General features: G+C 35.6%; 1 protein-coding gene across 1 annotated transcript in view; it reads right to left on the bottom strand.

Annotated features, from left to right (window-relative positions):
- The window catches only part of PIK3C2G (phosphatidylinositol-4-phosphate 3-kinase catalytic subunit type 2 gamma), a 333489-nt gene that overhangs the window by 271388 nt on the left and 39840 nt on the right, over window positions 1-22261 (bottom strand). The window contains exons 7-8 of the mRNA XM_078450059.2: window positions 13839-13902; window positions 1186-1308 (exon numbers count right to left, since the gene is read on the bottom strand). Coding sequence (XP_078306185.2) covers window positions 1186-1308; window positions 13839-13902 — 187 coding nt within the window. The remainder of the gene's footprint in view (window positions 1-1185; window positions 1309-13838; window positions 13903-22261) is intronic.

Below are 22261 nucleotides of genomic sequence, written 5' to 3'. Positions count from 1 at the left end.
TCATTATTACTCTATAATTACAAAAATAAGTTCTAATTAAAATAAGACACAGAAAATCCAACATTTGAAACAATGATGATGATTTATATATATTAATAAGTTCTAATTAAAATAAGACACAGAAAATCCAACATTTGAAACAATGATGATGATTTATATATATTAATATAGTTGTCCACTTTCTAAATCAGTCTTTTTGAAATTTCAAGGTTGGCATATTCAAGGTAATATAATCTGTGCTGTTCCTTTCCCTTCAGGTAAAGAATGAATGTAATCATTCTTTCTTATTAAGTTTCACATATATTGAGGAAGAGGCCTAGTTTCAAATCTATTTGGCCACTTATTAATCCTCTGTACATGAGCATTCTAAACATCTGATTTTAATAATAAAATTAACATTAAAACACCAACTTCATGGTGTGTTGTTGGGAGGATGAACTGAAATGAAATAAAAGTGAAATGAAATGAAGTAATAAATAAGTGAAACTATTTTATTATTGCAGTGTACTATCAAGTATTAGTTATTATCATCATCATATCTTCTTCATCATTTGCTAAACTAATAACAAGATTGAATGGATTATTGTGACCAGATTTCCTAATCTTTTTCTTGGGCAATAATCACACCTGTAATTCTATATTAGATTTCTGAGATTAAAAAAAACATATAATACTTATTTTTTTTAACTGGAAAAAAATGGTATTAATGCATTATATATAAGCAGTATGCACTGCAAGTTCAGCAAAAGATACCACAAAAAACTGGTCTTTCCTATATGTGTGCTTGTCCACATAAGCATGGATACTTGCTCCTGAATATACTGGTGCACATGAAAGCCATTAATAGTCTATACAAACACTTGTCTGTGAATGTTATATAATTGTTTCCTCTAGGTAGGATAGTAGGATTGATTTGAGTCTCACTTGGAAGATACATTGCAGTTACAAACTTCAAAGGTGTAAGAAATTTCCTTTTAATTTAATTGAATCCTTTTGGTATAATAATCTATTTGGTATAATAGAATCAAGTTTCCATTACCCCCAAATGATTGAAATATTTATGCGCACATAATGCGCACATAATGCGCACAGACACACACACACAGTAGGCAAAATTCTTTCACTCTTCTTAATTATTGAACTCAGGTTTAAAATAATTACTGTCTAATAAATGAGTATATTTACCTCTGCATTTCTCTGAAGAGTCAGATTTAGTTCATTTACAGCATCTGTAATTTGTTTGGTCTCCACACACCCCAGAACACTGCATATATTTTTTACTTCTTCAATAATATTATCTACATTTTGCTATGGATGAAAAATAAGAAAATGCAATTTAATTCGGATGCATTTTAAGTCTTTACCAGATTAAGAAAACACAACTACTCAATTATAACATGGAAAAGAAAAATTTATGAGTAGTTCATGTGGAAAAAGCCAGTTATTTTATTTATGTGAACTCAATATGATTCTCCAGAACAGCTAAATGACAGTGGGAGGGAATGATATGTTCTTTTGTTTTGTTTTGTCTTCCAGAACAATGCAGAGGAGAAAAATTTGTCATCAATCTTCTCCAATGTTCAAAATAATTTTAAGATATGATTAATATCTAAAGTAATAGAATGCTGCTCTTTCAGAGTCTATGTTACATCAAATATTTCCTGAGATAAGCTTGGAATGTAGCACATAAAAACAAAGCTGCATTCTTGTCAGTATTCACTAACTCAAAGAGTCACAGAGATAGAAAGAATTTAGCAAACCCCTGTGTAATAGAACATTCATGACTGCTTGCATACCTGTAATGTGGAAGAATTCTCTACCGACAGGACAGTCTATCAATTTTTGAACAAGTAATTTTTACAAAGATTTTTCTCATATTGAATCAAGATGAATGTCTCTAAGTTTGCAATCATTTATTCCAACTTATCATTCCAGAGGTACTTACAGTAAAGCTAATTACCTTTTCACTTGAACAGCTATCAAATACATGAAAATGATTGTCATGTTTCCCTTCTCTTCTTTTTTTTCAGGCTAAAATTTTCTAGTAACATCAACTACCTTTACTTGATGTACATTAAACTACAGTCTTATTATGGCTTAGGTCTCAGTACTTTGTGTACTCCATTTGTGATCCAAACTCCCTTTTCCATCTAAATATTAGATGTTCTGAAATGTTAACATAACAAGCTTTCCATTTTTCCTTCTTATATATTTTCTTAGGACAATCATACCAAATCTTGTCCAGGTATCACCTCTATGAAAAAATATGCTCAAATCTAGCCTTAATGTCTCCTGAAATCCAGAGCAAATACATGCTTCATATCTGAAGAATCTCTCATATGATGGATCAGCCACCATAGGATTTGTAAATTTTAAGCTGATTATTCCCCTTTTACCAGCACGTATTTATTTGTGTGTATATATTAGAGGAAACTCCATGGTTTTGGAGTTTAGAAAAGTGTTCCCTTATAGTGGTTTTGCATTTGCTTCTGCCTGTGTCCAAAATAGTCACTATATTCTGGCACAATTTTTTGGCATAAATTCTTACTATCGTGTAAATTAATACTTCACAGATACCCAGACAATTTTTCAGGTAATCATTTTCCTCACTCAAAGCTCCTGGGTAGAGAGAGGCTTTCTCAAAAGCTCTCTTGGTCTGTAGGCATTGTTTTTCTTCTCTCACTGTTTACAGGTGACAATCTATCCAATGTCCGGGATTTATTCAGAGATTTCAGCTCCATATATACCCCTTTCTTAACTTCCCCCTTTGAATCAATATTTTGGTATCCTTTGGGTAAACACCTAGTAGTACAATTGCTGGGTTGTAGAGTAGTTCTATTTTTAACTTTTTCAGGCACCTCCAACCATTTTCCATGGTCCTGTACCAGTTGGCATTTCCACCAAGAGTATAAGGGGGTTCCCCTTTCTCCCCATCCTTGCCAACACCCACTGTTCTTGTGTTGTTAATTTCAGCCCTTCTGACAGGTGTGAGGTTGTACCTCATTGTGGTTTTGATTTATATTTCCCTGATGATGAGAAATGTTGAGCATATTTTCATGTGTATATTGGCTATCTGTATGTCTTCTTTGGAAAAATGTCTATTCATATCTTCTGCCCATTTCTTAACTGGATTATTTGCTTTTTGGGGTGCTGAATTCGGTAAGTTCTTTATAGATTTTGGATACTAACCCTTTAGCAGATACATCATTTGCAAATATCTTTCCCCTTTCCATTGGCTGCCTTTTAGTTTTGTTGATTGTTTCCTACACTGTAGAGGTTTTTATCTTGATTAAATCCCAGTAGTTCATTTTTGCTTTTGCTTCCCTTGCCTCCAGAGACGTGTCTAGTCAGAAGTTTTTCCAGCCGAGGTCAAAGAGGATGCTGCCTGTGTTCTCCTCTAGGAGTTTTATGGTTTCCTGTCTTACATGTAGGCATTTCATCAATTTCAAATTTATTTTCGTGTATGGTGTAAGAAAGTGCTCCAGATTCATCATTCTGCATGTTGCTGTTCAGTTTTTCCAACACCATTTGTTGAAGAGACTGCCTTTTTCCATTGGACATTTTTTCCTGCTTTGTCAAAGATTAATTGACCATACATTTGTGAGTCCATTTGTGGGTTCTGTATTATGTTCCACTGATCTTTGTGTCTGTTTTTTGTGCCATGTTTTTTTGTGCCAGTACCAACCGTACTGTTTTGATGATTACAGCTTTGTAATACAGAGTGAAGTCTGGAATCATGATGCCTCCAGTTTTGGTTTTCTTTTTCAACACTACTTTGTCTTTTGGGGTTCCATACAAATTTTAGGATTGTTTGTTCTATTTTTTTTTTTTTTTTTTTTTTTTTTTTTGCAAAAATGCTGGTAGTATTTGGATAGGGATTGCATTAAATATCTAGATTGCTTTGAGTAATAAAATTATTTTAACAATATTTGTTCTTCCAATCCATGAGCATGGAATGTTTTTCTATTTCTGTGTGTCATCTTCAATATCTTTCATCAGTGTTTTATAGTTTACGGAGTACAGATCATTTACCTTTTTGGTTAGGTTTATTCCTAGATATCTTATGGTTTTTGGTGCAGTTGTAAATAGGATTGATTCCTTGATTTCTATTTCTGCTTCTTCATTATTGGTATGTAGAAATGGAACAGATTTCTGTGCATTGAGTTTGTATCTTGTGACTATGCTGAATTAGTTTATCAATTCTAGCAATTTTTTTTGGTGGAGTCTTTCAGATTTTCTACCTGGAGTATCATGTCTTCTGAAAATAGTGAAAAGTTTAACTTCTTTCTTGCCAATTTGGATGCCTTTAACGTCATTTTGTTGTCTGATTGCTGAGGCTAGGACTTCCAGTACTATGTTAAATAACAATGGTGAGAGTGGACATCCCTGTCTTTTTCCTGACTGCAGAGGAAAAGCTCTCAATTTTTCCCCATTGAGGATGATATTAGCAGTGGATCTTCATATATGGTTTTATGATGTTGAGGTAAGTTCCCTCTATCTCTACTTTGTTAAGGTGTTTTTTTTTTCAAGGATGGATGCTGTATTTTGTCAAATACTTTTTTTGCATCTATTGAGAAGATCATATGTTTCTCATTCTGTCTTTTATTAAGGTGGTGTATCACATTAATTTCTTTGCAAATATTAAAGCACCCATGCAGCCCAGGAATAAATCCAACTTGATTGTGGAAAATAACACTTTTAATGTAATGTTGGATTAGATTTGCTAGTATCTTCTTGGGAATTTTTGCATCCATGTTCATCAGGGATATTGGCCTGTAATTTTCCTTTTTAGTTGGGTCTTTGTCTGATTTTTGACTCAAGGTCATACTAGCTTTGTAGAATGAATTTGGAAGTTTTCTTTCCATTTTTACTTTTTTGGAATAGCTTGAAAAGAGTATGTATTTACTCTTCTTTAAATGATTGGTAGAATTCCCCTGTAAAGGCATTTGGCCCTGGACTTTTTTTTTTGGGAGATTTTTGATTACTGATTCAATTTCTCTGCTGATTGTGGGTCTGTTCAAATTTTCCATTTCTTCTTGTTTCAGTTTTGGTATTCAGTTTTGTATATTTCTGGGAATTTGTCTGTTTCTTACAGTTTACTCAATTTGTTGGCATATAATTTTTCATAATGTTCTCTTATTATTGTTTGTATTTCTGTGGTGTTGGTTGTGATCTCTTTTCTGTCATTCATGATTTTAATTTTTTGGGTACATTTTCTTTTTGAAAAGTCTGGCTAGGGGTTTATCAATTTTATTAATCCTCTCAAAGAACCATTTCTTAGTTTCCTTGATCTCTTCTACAGGTGTTTGTTTGTTTCTGTATCACTTATTTCTGCTCTAATCTTTATTATTTCCCTTTTTTCTGCTGGCTTTAGGCTTTATTTACTGTTTCTTTTATAGCTCCTTTAGGTGTAATGTTAGGTTTTGTATTTGACACTTTTCTTGCTTCTTGAGGTAGGTCTGTATTGCTATACACTTCCCTGTTACAACGGCCTTTGCAGCATCCCAGAGATTCTGGACTGTCATGTTTTCATTTTCATTTGTTTTCATGTAATTTTTAAGTTCTTAAATTTTCTGGTTGACCTATTCATTCTTTAGTAACATGTTTTTTAACCTCCATGTATTTGTGGTTTTTCCAAATTTTTTCTTGTGGTTGGCTTCAAGTTTCATAGTGTTGTGTTCAGAAAATATGCATGGTATGATCTTAATCTCTTTGTATTTGTTGAGGCCTGATTTGTGACCTAGTATGGGATCTATTCTGGAGAATGTCCTATGTGCACTTGAAAAGAATGTGTATTCTGCTGCTTTAGGTTGAAATGTTCTGAATGTATCTGTTAAATACCATCTGGTCCAGTGTATGAGTCAAAACAATTGTTTCTTTGTTGATATTCTGTTTAGATGATATGTCCATTACTGTAAGTGGGGTGTTAAAATCTCCAACTATTGTTGTATTATTATCAATGACTTCCTTTATGTTTGTTATTAATTGATTTATATATTTAGGTGTTTTAATTTGGGGGCATAAATATTTACAAGTGTTATATCTCTTGTTGGATGTTCCCCTTTATGATATAGTGCTCTTCTTCATCTCTTTTTATAGTCTTTGCTTTAAAATCTAGTTTGTCTGATATAAGTGTTACTACTCCAGCCTTCTTTTAACATATAAGTATGATAAATGTTTCTTCATGCCCTCACTTTCAATCTATAGGTGTCTTTATGTCTAAGTGAGTCTCTTGTAGGCAGCATATAGATGGGTCTTGGGTTTTTTTTGTGTGGTTTTTTTTTTTTTTTTTAGCCATTTTGATACCCTTTGTCTTTTGATTAGAGCATTTAGTCCATTTACAGTCAGAGTGATTATTGATAGATATGAATTTAGAGCCATTTAGTGTAAAGTGGTTTCTCGAGATTTTCTCTGTTCCTTTCTAGGCTTTATTGCTTTTGATCTTTCTTTCCCACTCAAAGTGTCTCCTTTAATATTTCTTGCAGGGCTGTTTAGTGTTCATGAACTCCTTTAGTTTTTGTTTTTCTGGGAAGCTCTTTATCTCTCCTTATATTTTGAATGACAGTCTTGCTGGATAAAACATTTTTGGCTGTATATTTTCTCCATTTAGTATGTTGAATATATTATGCCACTCCTTTCTGGCAAGTTTCTGTGGATAGATCTGCTGTTCACCTGATTTGTCTTCCCTTGTAGGTTAGGGATTTCTTTTCTCTTGCTGCTTTCAGGTGTTTTTCCTTACCTCAGTATTTTGCAAATTTTACTACAAAATGTTTTGGTGTTGGCTGGTTTTGTTGATTTTGATGGGAGTTTTCTGTGCCTCCTGGATTTGGATGTCTGTTTCTTTCCCCAGATTAGGGAAGTTTTCAGCTATAATTTGCTCAAATAAACTTTCTGCCCCTTTTTCCCCCCTCTTCTTCTGGAACTCCTATGATATGAATGTTATTATGCTTTATGGTGTTACTGAGTTCTCTAAGTCTACATTCATAATCCATAATTTTTCTTAATCTCTTCTTTTCAGATTCATTATTTTCCATAATTTTATCTTTTATATCACTTATTTGTTCCTCTGCTTCTTCCATCCTTGGAGTCACTAAGCCAGTCGGTTTTGCATCCCAGTTATAGCACTTTGGTTTTGCATCCCAGTTACAGCACTTTTTATTTTGGCTAACTAGTTTTTAGGTCTTTTATCACTGCAGTAAAGGGTCTCTCTGGCTTCTTCTGTTTCTCAAGACCAGCTAGCATTTTATGATCATTGCTTTAAATTCTGGTTCCAACATAATACTTATATCTGTTTTGATTAACTCCCTGGCCATATGTTCTTGTTCTTTCTTTTGGGATGAATTCCTCCATCTTGGAATTTTCTCTAGGACTCTATCTTTTGTGTATCAGAAAGCCTGTGCCTGGTCCCGTTTCCACTAGAGCTGAAGCTTTGCAGCACTCTATGATCAGTAGATCTGGTGCATATGGGAGGTTTGTGCTGGTCTTCTGGGGAGGGGCCCCTGCTGCTCTGGCTCTCAATCAGACTTGCCCTAGTAAAAAAGCCACCTGCAGAGTGCCAGGGGGTAGGTCTTGCAGTAAGTGGCTCAATCCTCCACTGTGTGTGCTGTACTGCTCCCTAAAGTTTGCTGTACTGATAAGAGGGGTAAACAATGGCATCAGCCCACTCTCTTCCCCAGGGAGGGTATTTCGTGCCCACCGCTGTTGAGGAGGTCTTCACAGAAGGGGGAACAATCTCTCCCCTTGTGACCCAGGCTTCTGTCAGATCCCTGCCTTCACCCTGTCTATGTTTGATCTGTCTCAAGGCCTGTTGGTACACTGTTCCTCTGTTTTAACTCAGATGAGTGGCTGGGTTTCAAAACTCCAGATTTTAGGGACTTAGTGTGGGGCAAACTTGTGCTGATACCCTAGGGGAGGGTCTCACTCCCTTGTGGCTGATAATGGTTTCTCTCAGAAAAGCAGTTGTACGACTGGCAGGGACTTGGATTTTTATGGTAAAGCATAGCAAAACAGCCAGCATCCAGGTTAGCTGCCCTCAGCAGGTGTCTCTGCTTGTATGCTAGTGAATGAAGCAGCTCCGTGGCACCCACTAGCTTTTTTGTCCTGAGAGGCAGTGCTACCTCTTCCAAATGTACTGCAAGAAGGGGAACTGTCTCTCCCAGAATGATCCAGGAGATCCTCAGAGCATGCTGTCCACTCCTGGGCCTCTGCCCTCATTCTCCACAGGATCCCCCTATGCCTGCCATGCTTGACTCTGGCAATGGCACAGGCTTCTAAAACTTCAGACTTTTAGCTCTGCTGCTTGTAAAATCTTGCGATAATCAGTCCCTCTCATTTTCTCAGTCAGCATTGTTTTGGGGAAGTGTTTTTCTTGTGCAATCCCTGCATGCTGCTTTATCTTTCTCTCTCATTCCTTCTCTCCCCTCTCTCCATGATCAGGGCTCCCTTCCCTGCACAGCATCTGTGATTCCTTTCTCCCCCAAATCGTATCTCCACACCTCTTACATTCCACAGTGTGACCTTTTTTTTCCTTCTAGTTGTGCAGTTTGTTCTCTCAGTCCTCAGATCAATTTCCTGGGTGTTCAGAATGATTTGATAGTTATCTAGCTGTGTTCAAGAGACATAGCAAGCATAAGGTCCTTCTCCTACTCCACATCTTAACTCTCTCCCCATTTAAGCAAAAATTTAAAAAGTTGAACTATACCACATAGTGAGAAGATGGGGCAATGGGAACTCTCATCTGTTATGAAATATGTGTGACCCTATTAAAAAGTGTCTATGACCCTAGGTATATACCCTAGAAAAATTCTTGATATTAGCTCAGGTGTACATCAACAGTGGATTAGATAAATAAATTGAGGTTCTTTGAGCTAATTGAATACCATACATCGATGAAAACAAATCAAAACCACATAGGACAAGGTGGATAAATCTGAAAAACAATGAGCAAAAGTTATATGGCTCAAAAAGTACATACAGTTTTATTCCACTTATGGAGACATTAAAAAGGAAAGCTAAAATGTATATTTCTAATGAATGCATAGATATCCTTTGGTGGTAATGTGAAAAGGTAAAATGGTGAAAACAAAACCTACAAAATACTTTTCACCAAAGGATACCTCTCATGTAGAGAAAAGAGATATAAAGTGGCACACGGGCAGATCCTATGATACCGGCAATATTTTGTTCCTAAACTTACTGTTTAATAAGAATTCCTGCTCAGGTATTATTCTTTAGTTTGTATATGTATTATTAAATGTTCCTCATGTATTATATAATTCACTGCACACATCCCAAATAAAATGTCAGATCATGTTATTCCTTTGGCAAAATCCTTCAATGCTTTTGATCTCACTTGGAATACAAATTATGTTGGCTAGTGATTATTTTCCTTATTGGAGATCTATTTTCAGTTTTTCATTTTTTGCTTCCTTAAGTCTGAAAATGTCCTATACATAATAGGTTTGACTTTTAGTAGTTTCACTATGCCCTTTATTTCTGCTAGGGTAGTTTCCAATTCTGCAATTGTGTTTTATTTTTCTTGTGACCTGACTTTATCTCCTTCATCTCCTTGACTTCTTCTTTTGTAACCTTTAACCAGGTTCTTGTTACCTATTCATTTTGTCCTATTTTCTTCTTACGATTTTTTGTTCTTTTCCCACTTCTTCTATTCTATGTTGAATACAAATCGGTTTTGTGACATTTTTCTTCTTTCTTCTGAATCCTACTCGGTCCTCTACTTTAGCAATAAAAACTTACCATAATCAGCCCCCAAAATATATAACTTTAAAAATAATCACTCTAATAGCACTAAACTAACACTTGTACTTATCTTTACCTGAACACGTTTTATCTTCCAGCCACTATATTATATTAAACATATCTCTCAGGCTCTGGGCTGATGGCTCGGAGCCTGGAGCCTGTTTCCGATTCTGTGTCTACCTCTCTCTGCGCCCCTCCCCCGTTCATGCTCTGTCTCTCTCTGTCCCAAAAATAAATTAAAAAACGTTGAAAAAAAAAATTTAAACATATCTCATATGTTTTTATTAATTTTAAAAATGTCATTGTCATATTTTATTAAATTCACTCTAGTGATGAATAATATGAACTCTAAGAAAGTTGAATAAAAACTTTCTTTAGTGTAGGGTTGGCATATACTGCTATCTGACTTTGGAGTCTCTGTACCTAAATTCTGTCCTTACTGCCACTCTGTTTAAATTATGTTTGAGGGGTGCCTGGATGGCTCAGTTGGTTAAACATCTGACTCTTGATTTTCATTCAGGTCATGATCTCATGGTTCATGAGTTCGAGCCTCACCTTGGGCTCTGCACTGACAGTGTGGAGCCTGCTTGGGAATCTCTGTCTTCCTCTCTCTGTCCCTCCCCTGTTCATGTACTTGCATTCTCCTTTTTTCCTCTCTCTCTCAAAAATAAATAAGCATTTAAAAAACAAATTATGTTTGAATTTGGCACTTCTAAAAACCCAACAATTTGGATTAGGTCTGCTTGTTACTAAAAGAGCTTCAGTTCTAATAAAGCCAAATACAGAAGATCCTTATGTGCCCCCTTTATTTTTACTTACACGTGGAATTTTTAGCTTCTGTCTAGAAACTGAATACAGTTGGATTTAGGTCTTAGGGAGGGGAAAGTGTGAGATAATTATTATTCTGTGTTACTAATTTAGTTACTTAAACCTGAAAAATAGAGGTGCCATTCTGGTTATCTAGTTTGTACTCTTTCTGTGTCATGAGCTAGATGATAAAGTGTTTGGAGGTTTTTAGCTCTTTTTAGACCAAGCAGATGTTTCATGAAGACAAACCATATTTTAAAGCATGAGTAGATTTTTCTCAACCCACATTTATCAGTTTATAATTAGTTCATCAGTTATTAGATTCTAGTATAAGCTTGTCATCAGTAATAAGGATTGCTAGCTTTGTTAAAAGGTCCTATTTGGCACTGTAATAAAAATTTTGGAGACAGTGCATTAGAAGCTACTAGGAAGAAGCAACTTTGAATCAGAGGTTGATTCTTGCACCTAGATTGAAATCTTGCTTTACAGTTTTGCTTTTATATATACCACTCTATGTGCATTATTTATGAATATGCTGTCTTTCCAACTAGATCATCAGCAACTTCAGAGTATGGTTTTGTTTTCTATTTCTCTCTCTCCCTCTCTGTCTCTCTCTTTTTTTTTTTTTTTTTTTTTTTTTTTTTTTTTTTTTTTGAGAGAGTGAGAGACAGCAGGGGAGAGGCAGAGAGAGAGGGAGAAAGAATCCCAAGCAGGCTCCATACTGTTGGTGCAGAGCCTGACATGGGGCTTGAACCCACAAACTGTGAAATCATGACCTGAGATGAAATTGAGTCAGATGCTTAACCAACTGAGCCACCCAGGCACTCCAGATTTCTATTTCTCTTGATTCTAGTGAATAAATAGTTCACTAATTAACATTAAGTAAGCTAAGTAAGCTAAGTAAGCATTAAGTAATACCTTAGGGGAGAAATTCTTTTTCTTTTATTCTTAATTTCTCTGAAATATTAGAGATGAACACAGAATATAGAATGAATATAGAAAACGTTCCATACCTTTCTGGATATTAGTGGCATAGAAGAGAGGAATAAAATGCCCAAAATAAAAGTTCTATGTAAATTGCTTACAAAATTAGCTACTTAGCAAACATAATAATCAGGGCCCCCAAAGTGAAATAAATAAAATCTAAAATGTGTTAAATGACCATGGCTGGGGAAAGAAAATATTTGAAAATTTAAATTACCCATATTATTCAATAATATCTGTGTCATATTTATTCAGCCTGCATGTTTTCTATTTTTTTTTAAATTGTTTAATAATCCAAGTTTGGGAAATATAAAAAAAACATTGTTCATGTTGGCACTATTTTTGACAGTGATGAAATATTACTTAATGCAGTTGTCAAATAAATAGAAGTACTGCGGTCTGTCCTCATTTCTCAGATATTTGCTAGTGATGCCTCATAGGAAGAATCACATTTAAAAAGATCATTGTTTTGGAAGGAGTTCATCTGGAAAATCACAGACACTGTGGCCTATTTACAAGATAAGTCAGATGTGGGTGATGATAACTATTTGCCTGTGTTAATGTAAAGACAGTAATTATTTGATGTTTTGCCAACTTTCAAGTCATACTGAAAAAATTTACAATAATCAATGGATTCTTTCAAAGTGGAAATATTGGAGGCTTTGTATAAGAGTTAGAAACTTCTTGGAAATTAAGAACTTTACAGATTCTCAACAATTTGTATGCATGTGTGTATGTATAAAAAGGCATCTGTGATACATGAGCAGTACTGAGACATTTAGATAATTACCAGTCATCATAAGTAGGCTATCATAACCTCAAAAGTATATCTATATATAGTGAAGAGACATAAATGATCTAGGAATGAAGTCTTCGTCTGCCTTGTGTACCTGGTAAATTTCAAATTCTACACTCAAAAGAATGACTATCACAAAGGTGAAGAATCAAGCTGAAAGAAGTACTAATTATGACACTTTTATGAGACTCAAACCAATCTTCTGTGAATTTCTTTCACATTTCACATTTTAAACTTATATATTTAAGCCAGACTCAAGAAAGAAAAATGGAATTAGAGTGATAGGATTACATTTTGGGAGGGAATATGAGTTGTGTATTTGTCATCATCATGTCTTTAACTATTTATGTGGAATTCACATGAGTTTGGTATCTATCCAGAAGTATTTATTATTTTCAGAATCTTCTACTGTTAATTAATATTAGGAATAGTTACTTAGGCTCTTTATCTTTTCATATATATCAGGAGTCAATTATTTAATGGAAAAATAAATCCTCACTTGTTTTAAAACACTGTATTTACACAATTTTCTATAATCACAGCATGTTTTATCTGTGGAAGATTTAACCCTTCCCTGGAAGAATAAGCTATAAGATATGGTCTGCCTAATGGTGACCACAACTTTGATGCCCAGTTGGTGACCAAATCTCAGTAATCTTGGGCTAAGTCCATCATATTTCCTTGCCAAGCTAGCTTCTCCTTTCTGCTATTTTAGTAAACTGATGTCTCTATGTAGTCGGTTGGCAGCCAGGAATGTGGAGGTATTCTAGACACCCTCTTCTTTTGTTTTACTCATAGTCTTTCACCAAATCATATAAATTGCACATTTTCATATATTATGAATTTGTCCCCTCCTGACCACCACTATTGTAGAGTTTTTGTCAATACCCTCATCATCTCTTTGGGCTAATGAAGTGCTCCTCTAGTCACCCATCTGTCATTCTGTTGCCTTGCATAATGGCTCTATGTCATCAGCTGATAAATTAGAAAATCCTTAAATTGTCCATAAAGTGTCCTTAGGATCCTACATAAGTTGGCCCCTGTTTGCCCCTTTTATCTGGTCTCTTTCCAGTCTCTCAAACTGAACCCTAGTTGTAGCCATTCCAAATTTCATACAGTTTTCTAATCATTCTAGGCTTTTCCTAACTGCTTCTCTTTATGTTGTTCTTCACTAAAAGTTATCCCCACTCCCCACCTTCTTTCACCATGTGCCTTAGTTGGCATACTCATTTTTCAACATTCAGATCAAATAGGTAAAATTGATAACTTTCTTTTGTGTCCTGTATACACATAGGTCTTTCACATTCACAGTACCTATGACACTTTATTCATACACATCTATTTACTTGTGTGTTTTGCCACAATAGAATGAAAGCTGCTCAGATATTGACATTCTACTTTATTCATCTTTGTGTCTTCAGAAAATTGCAAAAATTTTTTATGGTTAATAAATACTTATTGAATTGATAGATGAAGTAACAAAAGTTAATACCTGGGTTTTCAATAGGCATTTCAGGTGGAAGTCATATTTTTTGATTACTGTTGAGAGGCACTGTCTGGAAAGAAAAAAAATGACTTTGTCTAAAAGTGGGTAAGAAAACTTATATTAACTTTAGCATATTTATCATAAGTTCTGTTTTGTCCATGATTCTATAGCAGACATGGTTTAAAAAGGATTGCTACTGACACGGTTTTAAATACCATTTCGGAAGGATGTTTATAAACTTTATGTAACTTGATAGCCTACAGACATATCTGAAAACTTTAGAACTCCAAAGAAATCCATGACAAATTAACCAAACCTCTCAAAGCCTGTTCATAATATCAAACTATTCTTACTTCAAAATGTAAGTTATGAAAGGATTTATGAGCAGATAATGACAAATACTAACATCAAGAATTGTTAAATATGCAAACACTTGTAGAGAATTGCTCTCAGAATGAATGACATATATTTATAATAGATAAGTCTGTCTTTGGCATCAAACCTCTGTATCTTTTTGCCCTAAGCTTCCCTTATTTCTCCAACCTTATCTGTGTTTAGGTGGAATACATGTGAGATGAGCAGAGGTTCTTCTTACTTCACTAATCAAAATTATTTTCCAAACATCATGACTTTCTCTTCCTATTTCTCTTTCTGGAAACCGCTGAATTGAACAAATCATACAACACAAAAAGTGTTAAAGACACCAATGTATTTTACAATAACTGCCTTCTCAGCCTTTATTAAATCATCACTTCAGTTGGATTAAATCTGACAGTTCAAAGACAAAATGCATTGACCATGTAAAAAATCAGTGGAGGTATAGGAAAAGAATAGTGAAAGATTTGGCTATTGAAGGGAGGGTTTTTATATAAAATATGACCACAAAACTTAAAAGACCCTCAAGAATATATACCCTCAGCACCTTGCTGTTAAGCATTATATTTATTTTATAGAAAAAACCCTGGAAACTAATGAAGGTGTATGATTTGCCCAACTTCTAAGAGGAAGTTAAGTCAGGGAAGAGTGAAACTGAAAATAAAGCTCCTGCCATCTAGTGTGTGATCTTTTAATGACACCATAAAGTAGTCTGAGGAGGGAAGGCAGAATAGCATTGTATTACAGAGAGCAGTCTTGGAGGTCTCCAACTTGGAGGTCTCCAAGATGGCAAAGTACGAGATCCCAATCTCTGTATTCTCACAATTAGACAACTATCTATGAACAAAAACAGCTCTGGGAGAGCTTAGGAATCCTTGCAAGAAGCTTTGACAACACCGTAGAACAAGAAACCCTGAGAATAACCACACAAAAATGGGAGGGTACTTTCATTTTGCCTGCATCATCTCATCCTGCAGGCCAGCACTGCTCACTGTCCATAGGGAAATCCCCTTGCTGGGAAAGGGACAGTAGGTGAGCCAGCAGCTTCCCCCAGCCTTTTGGGACACTGCAAGAAGGACCTGCATTGATTTTACCCTACACAGAGACCAGCAAAGCTGAGATACGTAAAGATGGCCAGGAACAAGGAAGAAGGGGCTGCCAGCATCAGCAGTGTAGGGGGAGTTACTATGGTTCCCAGTGACCTGCACTGCAGAGGGCCCCAGTACCTTTCACCACTGGAGAAATCAACAGCCAACACAGCAGCTGCAGACCCGCAGGCAGATTTCACCATTTCCCTTCCCCTATCACACACAGGTATTCATATTCACAAACAGCAGCTGCTTGAGTCCCTCCCAGCTCCCTTTCCCACCCACTGCCACCCTAAGGCTCACTGGCAGCTGGTTCCCAAAGTGTGCACCTGCAAGCCCTTGGCCTGGTTTCTGTACTGGCCTTCACTGCCATGCACATGTTTTAGGGAGATACTTCAGGCACAGGAATGCACACCAATTGTCAGGACCCCCACAGATGCTTGTGGGCCTGGTTCTGGCCCTGTTTCCTGTGACTGGCCTACACTGTTGGGCTTGCTTGCAACCAGCCGCTCCAGCTGTGTACCTGTATCTAACCAGCCTGAATCCCATAATAGCCTCCATTGCTGTGCACATGACCAAGTTGAGACTGCAGCCACAGGAGTGCTTACCAACATCCAAGACCCCACAGTGCCAGTGCACCTACAGTTAGTCGTAGCCCTTGCTGCCATCCCTGCCCTCCCCCATACTATATGTATGTCTGCAACCAGTCCCTGCCACTACACAGGCACTTGCAGCTGACACCCAAACTCTATGTGTGCGTGCCACCAACTCTAGCAACAACCATTGCCTACCCTGGGCCCTAGCTGCTGGACCCAGAAACACCACTGAAGATGCCAACAGCACTTGTTAAAGATGTTGTAGGCCCCAGTGGCCTGAGCTGAGGAGACATCACATTCACCAGACCTGGGTCTTCCACATGACTGTATACTTGGTGCCCTGCACCACTAGACTCACAGCCATAGCATGCTCCAGTCTGCCTCACCTGCAGGTGAAGATCCTGTACTGAGGTCAGCCTATAAAGTCTGCTTCTTCCCAGGCCCAGACATCTAGGCAAGGCTCCAAGGATCATAAAGAGTCAGGGAAATATGACACCACCAAAGGAACACAGTCAACTTAAAGCAACTGACCCCAAAGACATGGAGCCACATGAATTGCCTGACAAAAAATTCAAAATAATTATTCTAAAGATGCTCAGAGAAATATAAGAGAACACAGAAAGACAATTTAATGAACTCATCAAAACAATGTAAGAACACAATGAGAAGTCCAATAAAGGTATAGAAAACATAAAAAAAGAACAAGAGTTTTGGAGATAAGAAATACAATGGCCGAACTGAAATTCAATATAGAGCTTCAGCAGAAGAGGGACCAAGCAGAAGAAAAAAAACAGTAAGCTCAAAGACAGATTATTTGAAATTACCTAAGCAGAAGAACAAAAACAAAATTAAAAAAAGTAAAAAAGGAATTAAAAAAGTCTATGGGATTCATGGGGCCCCATAAAGAGAAACATGCGCATGTCATTGGAGTCCTGAAAGAAGAAGGTAAGAGAAAGGAGCTGAAAGCTTAGTTAAATAATGGCTTTTGAACTTCCCAAACCTGGGGAGATATTTGGACATTATGAAGTAATAGGTTACCCCATAATTTCAATCCAAAATGATCTACTCCAAGACATATAACAAAATAAAATGGTCTAAAATCAAATACAAAGAGAAAATTTCAAAAGCAGCAAGAGAGAATAATTTTTCCTCATAAAATAATCACCATAAAGCTATCAGTGGATTTCTCAGCAGAAATCCAACAAACTAGGAGAGTAGGATGATAAGTGTAAGTTGCTGAAAGAAAAAACAAAACAAAACAAGAAAGATCCCTGCCAACTAAGAATACTTTACCCAACACAATTGTCCTTCAGAAGTGAAGGTGAAATAAAGACTGTCACAAACAAAGGAAAGGAGTTCTTCAGCACAAGGCATGCCTTAGAAAAAATGCTAGTTCCTCAAGCTGAAATGAAAAGATGCTAATTAGTAACAGGAAAACATGAAAATATACAACACACTTTACTGGAAAGATAAGTATATAGTCTAATATAGTAATAATGATGTGTCAATTACTTACCTCTAGTATAGAGATTAAGGGAAAATATTAAAAATAGCTAAAGTTTCATATTGTCAATGGATATATAATACAAAGAGGTATAAATTCTGACATCAAAAGCATAAAATGTTAGGACAGAGTAAAACGTAGAGTTTTTATGCAAATAAGGTTAAATTGCTATTGGCTTAAAAGACTGTTATAAGATATTTCAAGTAAACCTCAGAGTAACCACAAAACAAAAACCTATCACAGATATGCAAAGGTAAAGAGAAGAAATTAAAGTCTACTACTATGGCCAAACATCAATTCAGGAAGAGAGAAAGGAAGAGAGAAAGAAAGAAAGAAGAAAGAAAAAAAGAGAAAAAGACAGAAAGAAAGAAAGAAAGAAAGGCTACAAAACAAAACAATTAACAAGATGGCAATAGTGAGTCATTAACTATCAATTATTATTTTAAATGTAAAGTTTTTCAGTCAAAGGACAGATAGTAGCTGAATGGATGAAAAAAGACAAATATACTGCCTGCAAGAGATGCCCGTCAGCTTCGAAAGCATACATATATTCATAGTGAAGGGATGGAAAAAGGTACTTCATGTATAATAGAGACCAAAAGATAGTAGAGGTAGCTATACTTATATTACACAAAGTAGACTTTAATTTAAAAGCTGTTACAAGAAACAAAGAAGGATCAAAAGAGACTATTATGAACAATTATATGCTAAAAAAATTGGACAACCTGGAAGAAGTGAACAAATTCCTAAAAAATACGACCTACCAAGACTGAATCAGGAAGAAATAGAAAATCCAAATAGACCAATAATAAGAAGATTAAATCAGTAATTAAAAACCACCCAACAAAGAAAAATTCAGGAGCAGATAGCTTCATGGGTAAATCCTACCAAATATTTAAATAAAAATTAATGCCAGTTCTTGTCAAACTCTTCCAAGAACATGAAGAGGTAGGGACACTCCCAAACTCATTATATGAAATTAGAATTACCCTGATGCCAAAGCCAGATAAGGACAATACAGAAAAAGAAAACTATGAGCCAATATCCCTGAAGATTATAGATGCAAAAATTCTCAACAAAATACTTGCAAACCAAATTCAACAGCATATTAAAAGTATTATATACCCCATGACCAAGTAAAATTTGTCCCTGGGATGCAAGGATGATTCAACTACACAAATCAATAAATTTAATAAAGCACATTAATAAAAGAAATCATTGATCATCTCAATAGAAGCAGAAAAAGCATTTGAAAAAATGTAACATCCTCTCATTATAAAAACTTTCAACAAATTGGGTATAGAAGGAACACATCTCAACATAATAAAATGTACATATGACAACCCACAGCTATCATCATACTCCGTGGTGAGAGGTTGAAAGTACTTCCTCTCAGGGGTGGCTGGGTAGCTCAGTCAGTTAAGCATCCAATATTGGGTCAGGTCATGATCTCACAGTTTGTGAGTTTGAGCCCTGTGTCGGGCTCTGTGCTCACACCTCAGAGCCTGGAGACTGCTTCAGATTTTGTCTCCCTCTCTCTCTCTGCCCCTCCTCCACTCATGCTCTGTCTCTTTCTGTCTCTCAAAAATAAAATAAACATTAAAAAAATTTTAGAAAATACTTCCTCTAAGAACAGGAACAAGATAAGTGTTCCCACTCTCACTCCACCTATTCAACATAGTACTAGAAGTCTTACAGTAATCAGGCAAGAAAATGAAATAACAGGCATTCAATCTCAAAGGGAGAAGTAAAACTGTGTCTGTTTGATGATGGTACAGTCTTGTATATAGAAAATTCTGAAGATTCCACCAAAATACTGTTAGGACTAATGAATGAATTCTATAAAGTTTCAGGATGCAAGATAAATACATACAAATCAGTTGAGTTTCTATACACTAACAATGAAAGTTTTGAAAAATAAAAAAGTTTTACTTACAATAGCATCAAAACAAAAACAAAACCAAAAAAAAACCTTAGGAATAAAATTTAACCAAGGAAGTGAAAGAGCTATACACTGAAAGCTATGAGACATTGATGAAAGAAATCAAAACACATAAATAGAATGGCATCCAAGTTTTTATATCAGAAAAGTTACTATTGTTAAAATGTTCATACTACCCACAGCCATCTATAGATTCAATTTATTTTTTTTAAGTAAGCTCTATACCCAACATGAAGCTTGAACTCACTACCTTGAGATCAAGAGTAGCATGCTCCACGAACTGAGCTAGCCAGACATCCCTATTCAATATAATTTTATCAAAGTTCCAGTGCTATTCTTCACAGAAATAAGAAAAATAATCCTAAAATTAATATATAACCACAAAATATCCGGCAGAGCCAAAGCAATCCTGAGAAAGAACAAATCTGGAGGCATTATACTTCCTGACTTCAAATTATATCACAAAGATTTGGGAATCAGAAGTATTATGACACTGATATAAAAACAGACACATAGATGAATTGAATAGTCTTGAGAGCCCAGAAACAAACCTACACATATATGGTCAAGTAATATTTGACAAGAATAATAAGTGGGGAAAGGATAGTCTCTTCAATAAATAGTTTGGGATAACTGGATATTCTCATGCAAAAGAATGAAATTGCACTCTATCTTAAACCTAAAACAGCAAAGGAAAGAATGCATAAAATGAAAAGGCAACCTAGTTTATGGGAGGAAATACTTGCAATCCATATATCTGATAAGGGGTTAATATCCAAAATGTGTAAGGAGCTCATACAACTCAATAGTGAAAAATCAATCCGATTTAAAAAATGGGCAGAGGACTTGAGTAGACATTTGCCTTAAAAATATATACAAATGGCCAACAAGCACATGAATAACAAGTACATAAACAATATCACTAATCATCAGGAAAATGCTACGCTTGACTTTAGCTCAAAGGCTGAAAAGAAATGGGGAAATGCAAATCAAAATCACAATGTGATATCCCCTCACAGCCCTTAGAATGGCTATTATCACAAAGACTCTGGTCAAGGCTATTCAGAAAAGGGAACCCTGGTGTACTGTTGGGAATGTAAATTGGTTCAGCCACTATGGAAAACAGTATGAAGTTTCCTCAAAAAATAAAAAATAGAATTAACATATCATCCAGCATTCCCACTTCTAGTATTCATAGGAAATTAAATCACTATCTTGAAGAGATAGCCGCACTCCCAAGTTCATTGCAGCATTATTCACAATAGCCAAGACATAGAAACAACCTAAATGTCCATCAATGGATGAATGGATAACATGTGTACATATACATATACACACACACATATAATGTTATTATATATAAAATGTATATATACACACATGTATAATGCTATTATATATGAAAAATATATAATATGTATCAATACTATAAATACTATATATAAAATAAAAATTATATTTATATAATTTAATGTTGTATACAATATTAATAGTTAAGTGGAATAAGTGCTGAGTGTTAGACATTTGGTTTTAGTCCTGGCTATGGCATTAATTATCTGTATGATGGCTGACAAACTTTTAAACTTTTCTGTGTTTTACTTTCCTTACCAGAGGAGAAGCAGCAATGCCCTGGGGTTAAAGGGAAGGGGTAGAGGAATTAGATTTTGAGATTAGTCTGTGACTGCTGAATTTAACTCAGTGGACACTTGTATTGCACAATGGTCAAGGTCACCAGACTTCTGTGAGGGGGCTGGCAATGGCAGGGTAAGACAGAAACAGAAGGAAAACTGTCTTGCTCTCCCCTTCTTCTCACAGCCTCCCCTTGTCTCTCTGTGCCCCAGACAGCATCTACCTACATACAAGTGACAGTCCTCCACCAAACCAGTTCAGAACAGTCCTTTGTCTCCCAAGGATTTCCCACTTTTTAAAGAATTTGTCAGATTTGATGCTTTCCTCTAAGGTTTTTTTTTTTTTTTTTGATAAATTTATTTTGGAATGAGGAAACTACAGCTGTTGTTAATATGCCATTTTGATGGGAACCTATACCTGATCCATGTAATTAGCTATAAAATAAAAATTTAGATTAGGATATATTCAAAGTCCTCTGTAGTCCTACCCATTCTGTGACTTTGTTGTGTGAGGATGAATATTTTGGGGAAAATAAAGAGAGGCATACAGGGAAAGACAGAATAGTTTTAATAAAAGAATAGGGTCTTTGCAAATTTCACACAGCCCTGATTTCTGTCCTACCACTAATGAACTGAATAGCCTTATGGAAGTTATTTAACCTTCCAGAACTTGGGTTTCTTTGATTCTGAAGTAAATTTTGTGTCTTGTCACAGGGCTGTAGGGAGAATTAGATGAGATAATGCATGTAAAATGTACAATAACTCCACTAAGTGATTGATAGCTATTATGAATAGTCACTAAAAACGATTTTAACTCATATTTTTTATATCAGGCTTTGCTTTGGAGATTATGATATATACCTCCCATACCCGATTTTTTGCTCATTCAGCTCAGAACAACTTTAATTTCAGATAAACCCATACTGTAGCACTGATATCTTCTCCCAGGCTAGCTTCCTGATGGGTCTATTCTTTCAAATAATACACGCATACATTTAGATATGAGAATCAGTTAGGATATGTTCATTTACTGTCATTTGAGTTTCCCAGTTTGAATTCATGCTCTTCTGCTTATGATATACCAGTTATTTTCAGGGAATTCAAGAAAAATTTAAAGCAGGATGCGGTGACTTTCAAAGTGTGGAAATTCAGTTATACAAAGAGCTTAGTGACACATGCACACGCAAATTCACAAAATGAATGAGGAAAAAAATTCTTGAAAACATAATAACCGGTAGCAGAGATATTTTAAAATGAATGTTAGATTGTTCTGGAAGGTGTTAGCAGCTCTTCAAA

The sequence above is a fragment of the Panthera onca genome, chromosome B4 (assembly GCF_046562875.1).
Source record: "Panthera onca isolate mPanOnc1 chromosome B4, mPanOnc1 haplotype 2, whole genome shotgun sequence".
NCBI classification, from domain to species: Eukaryota; Metazoa; Chordata; class Mammalia; order Carnivora; family Felidae; genus Panthera; species Panthera onca.
The sequence above is the reverse complement of the archived record's forward strand: the minus strand, read 5'-3'. Positions and strand labels throughout refer to the sequence as shown.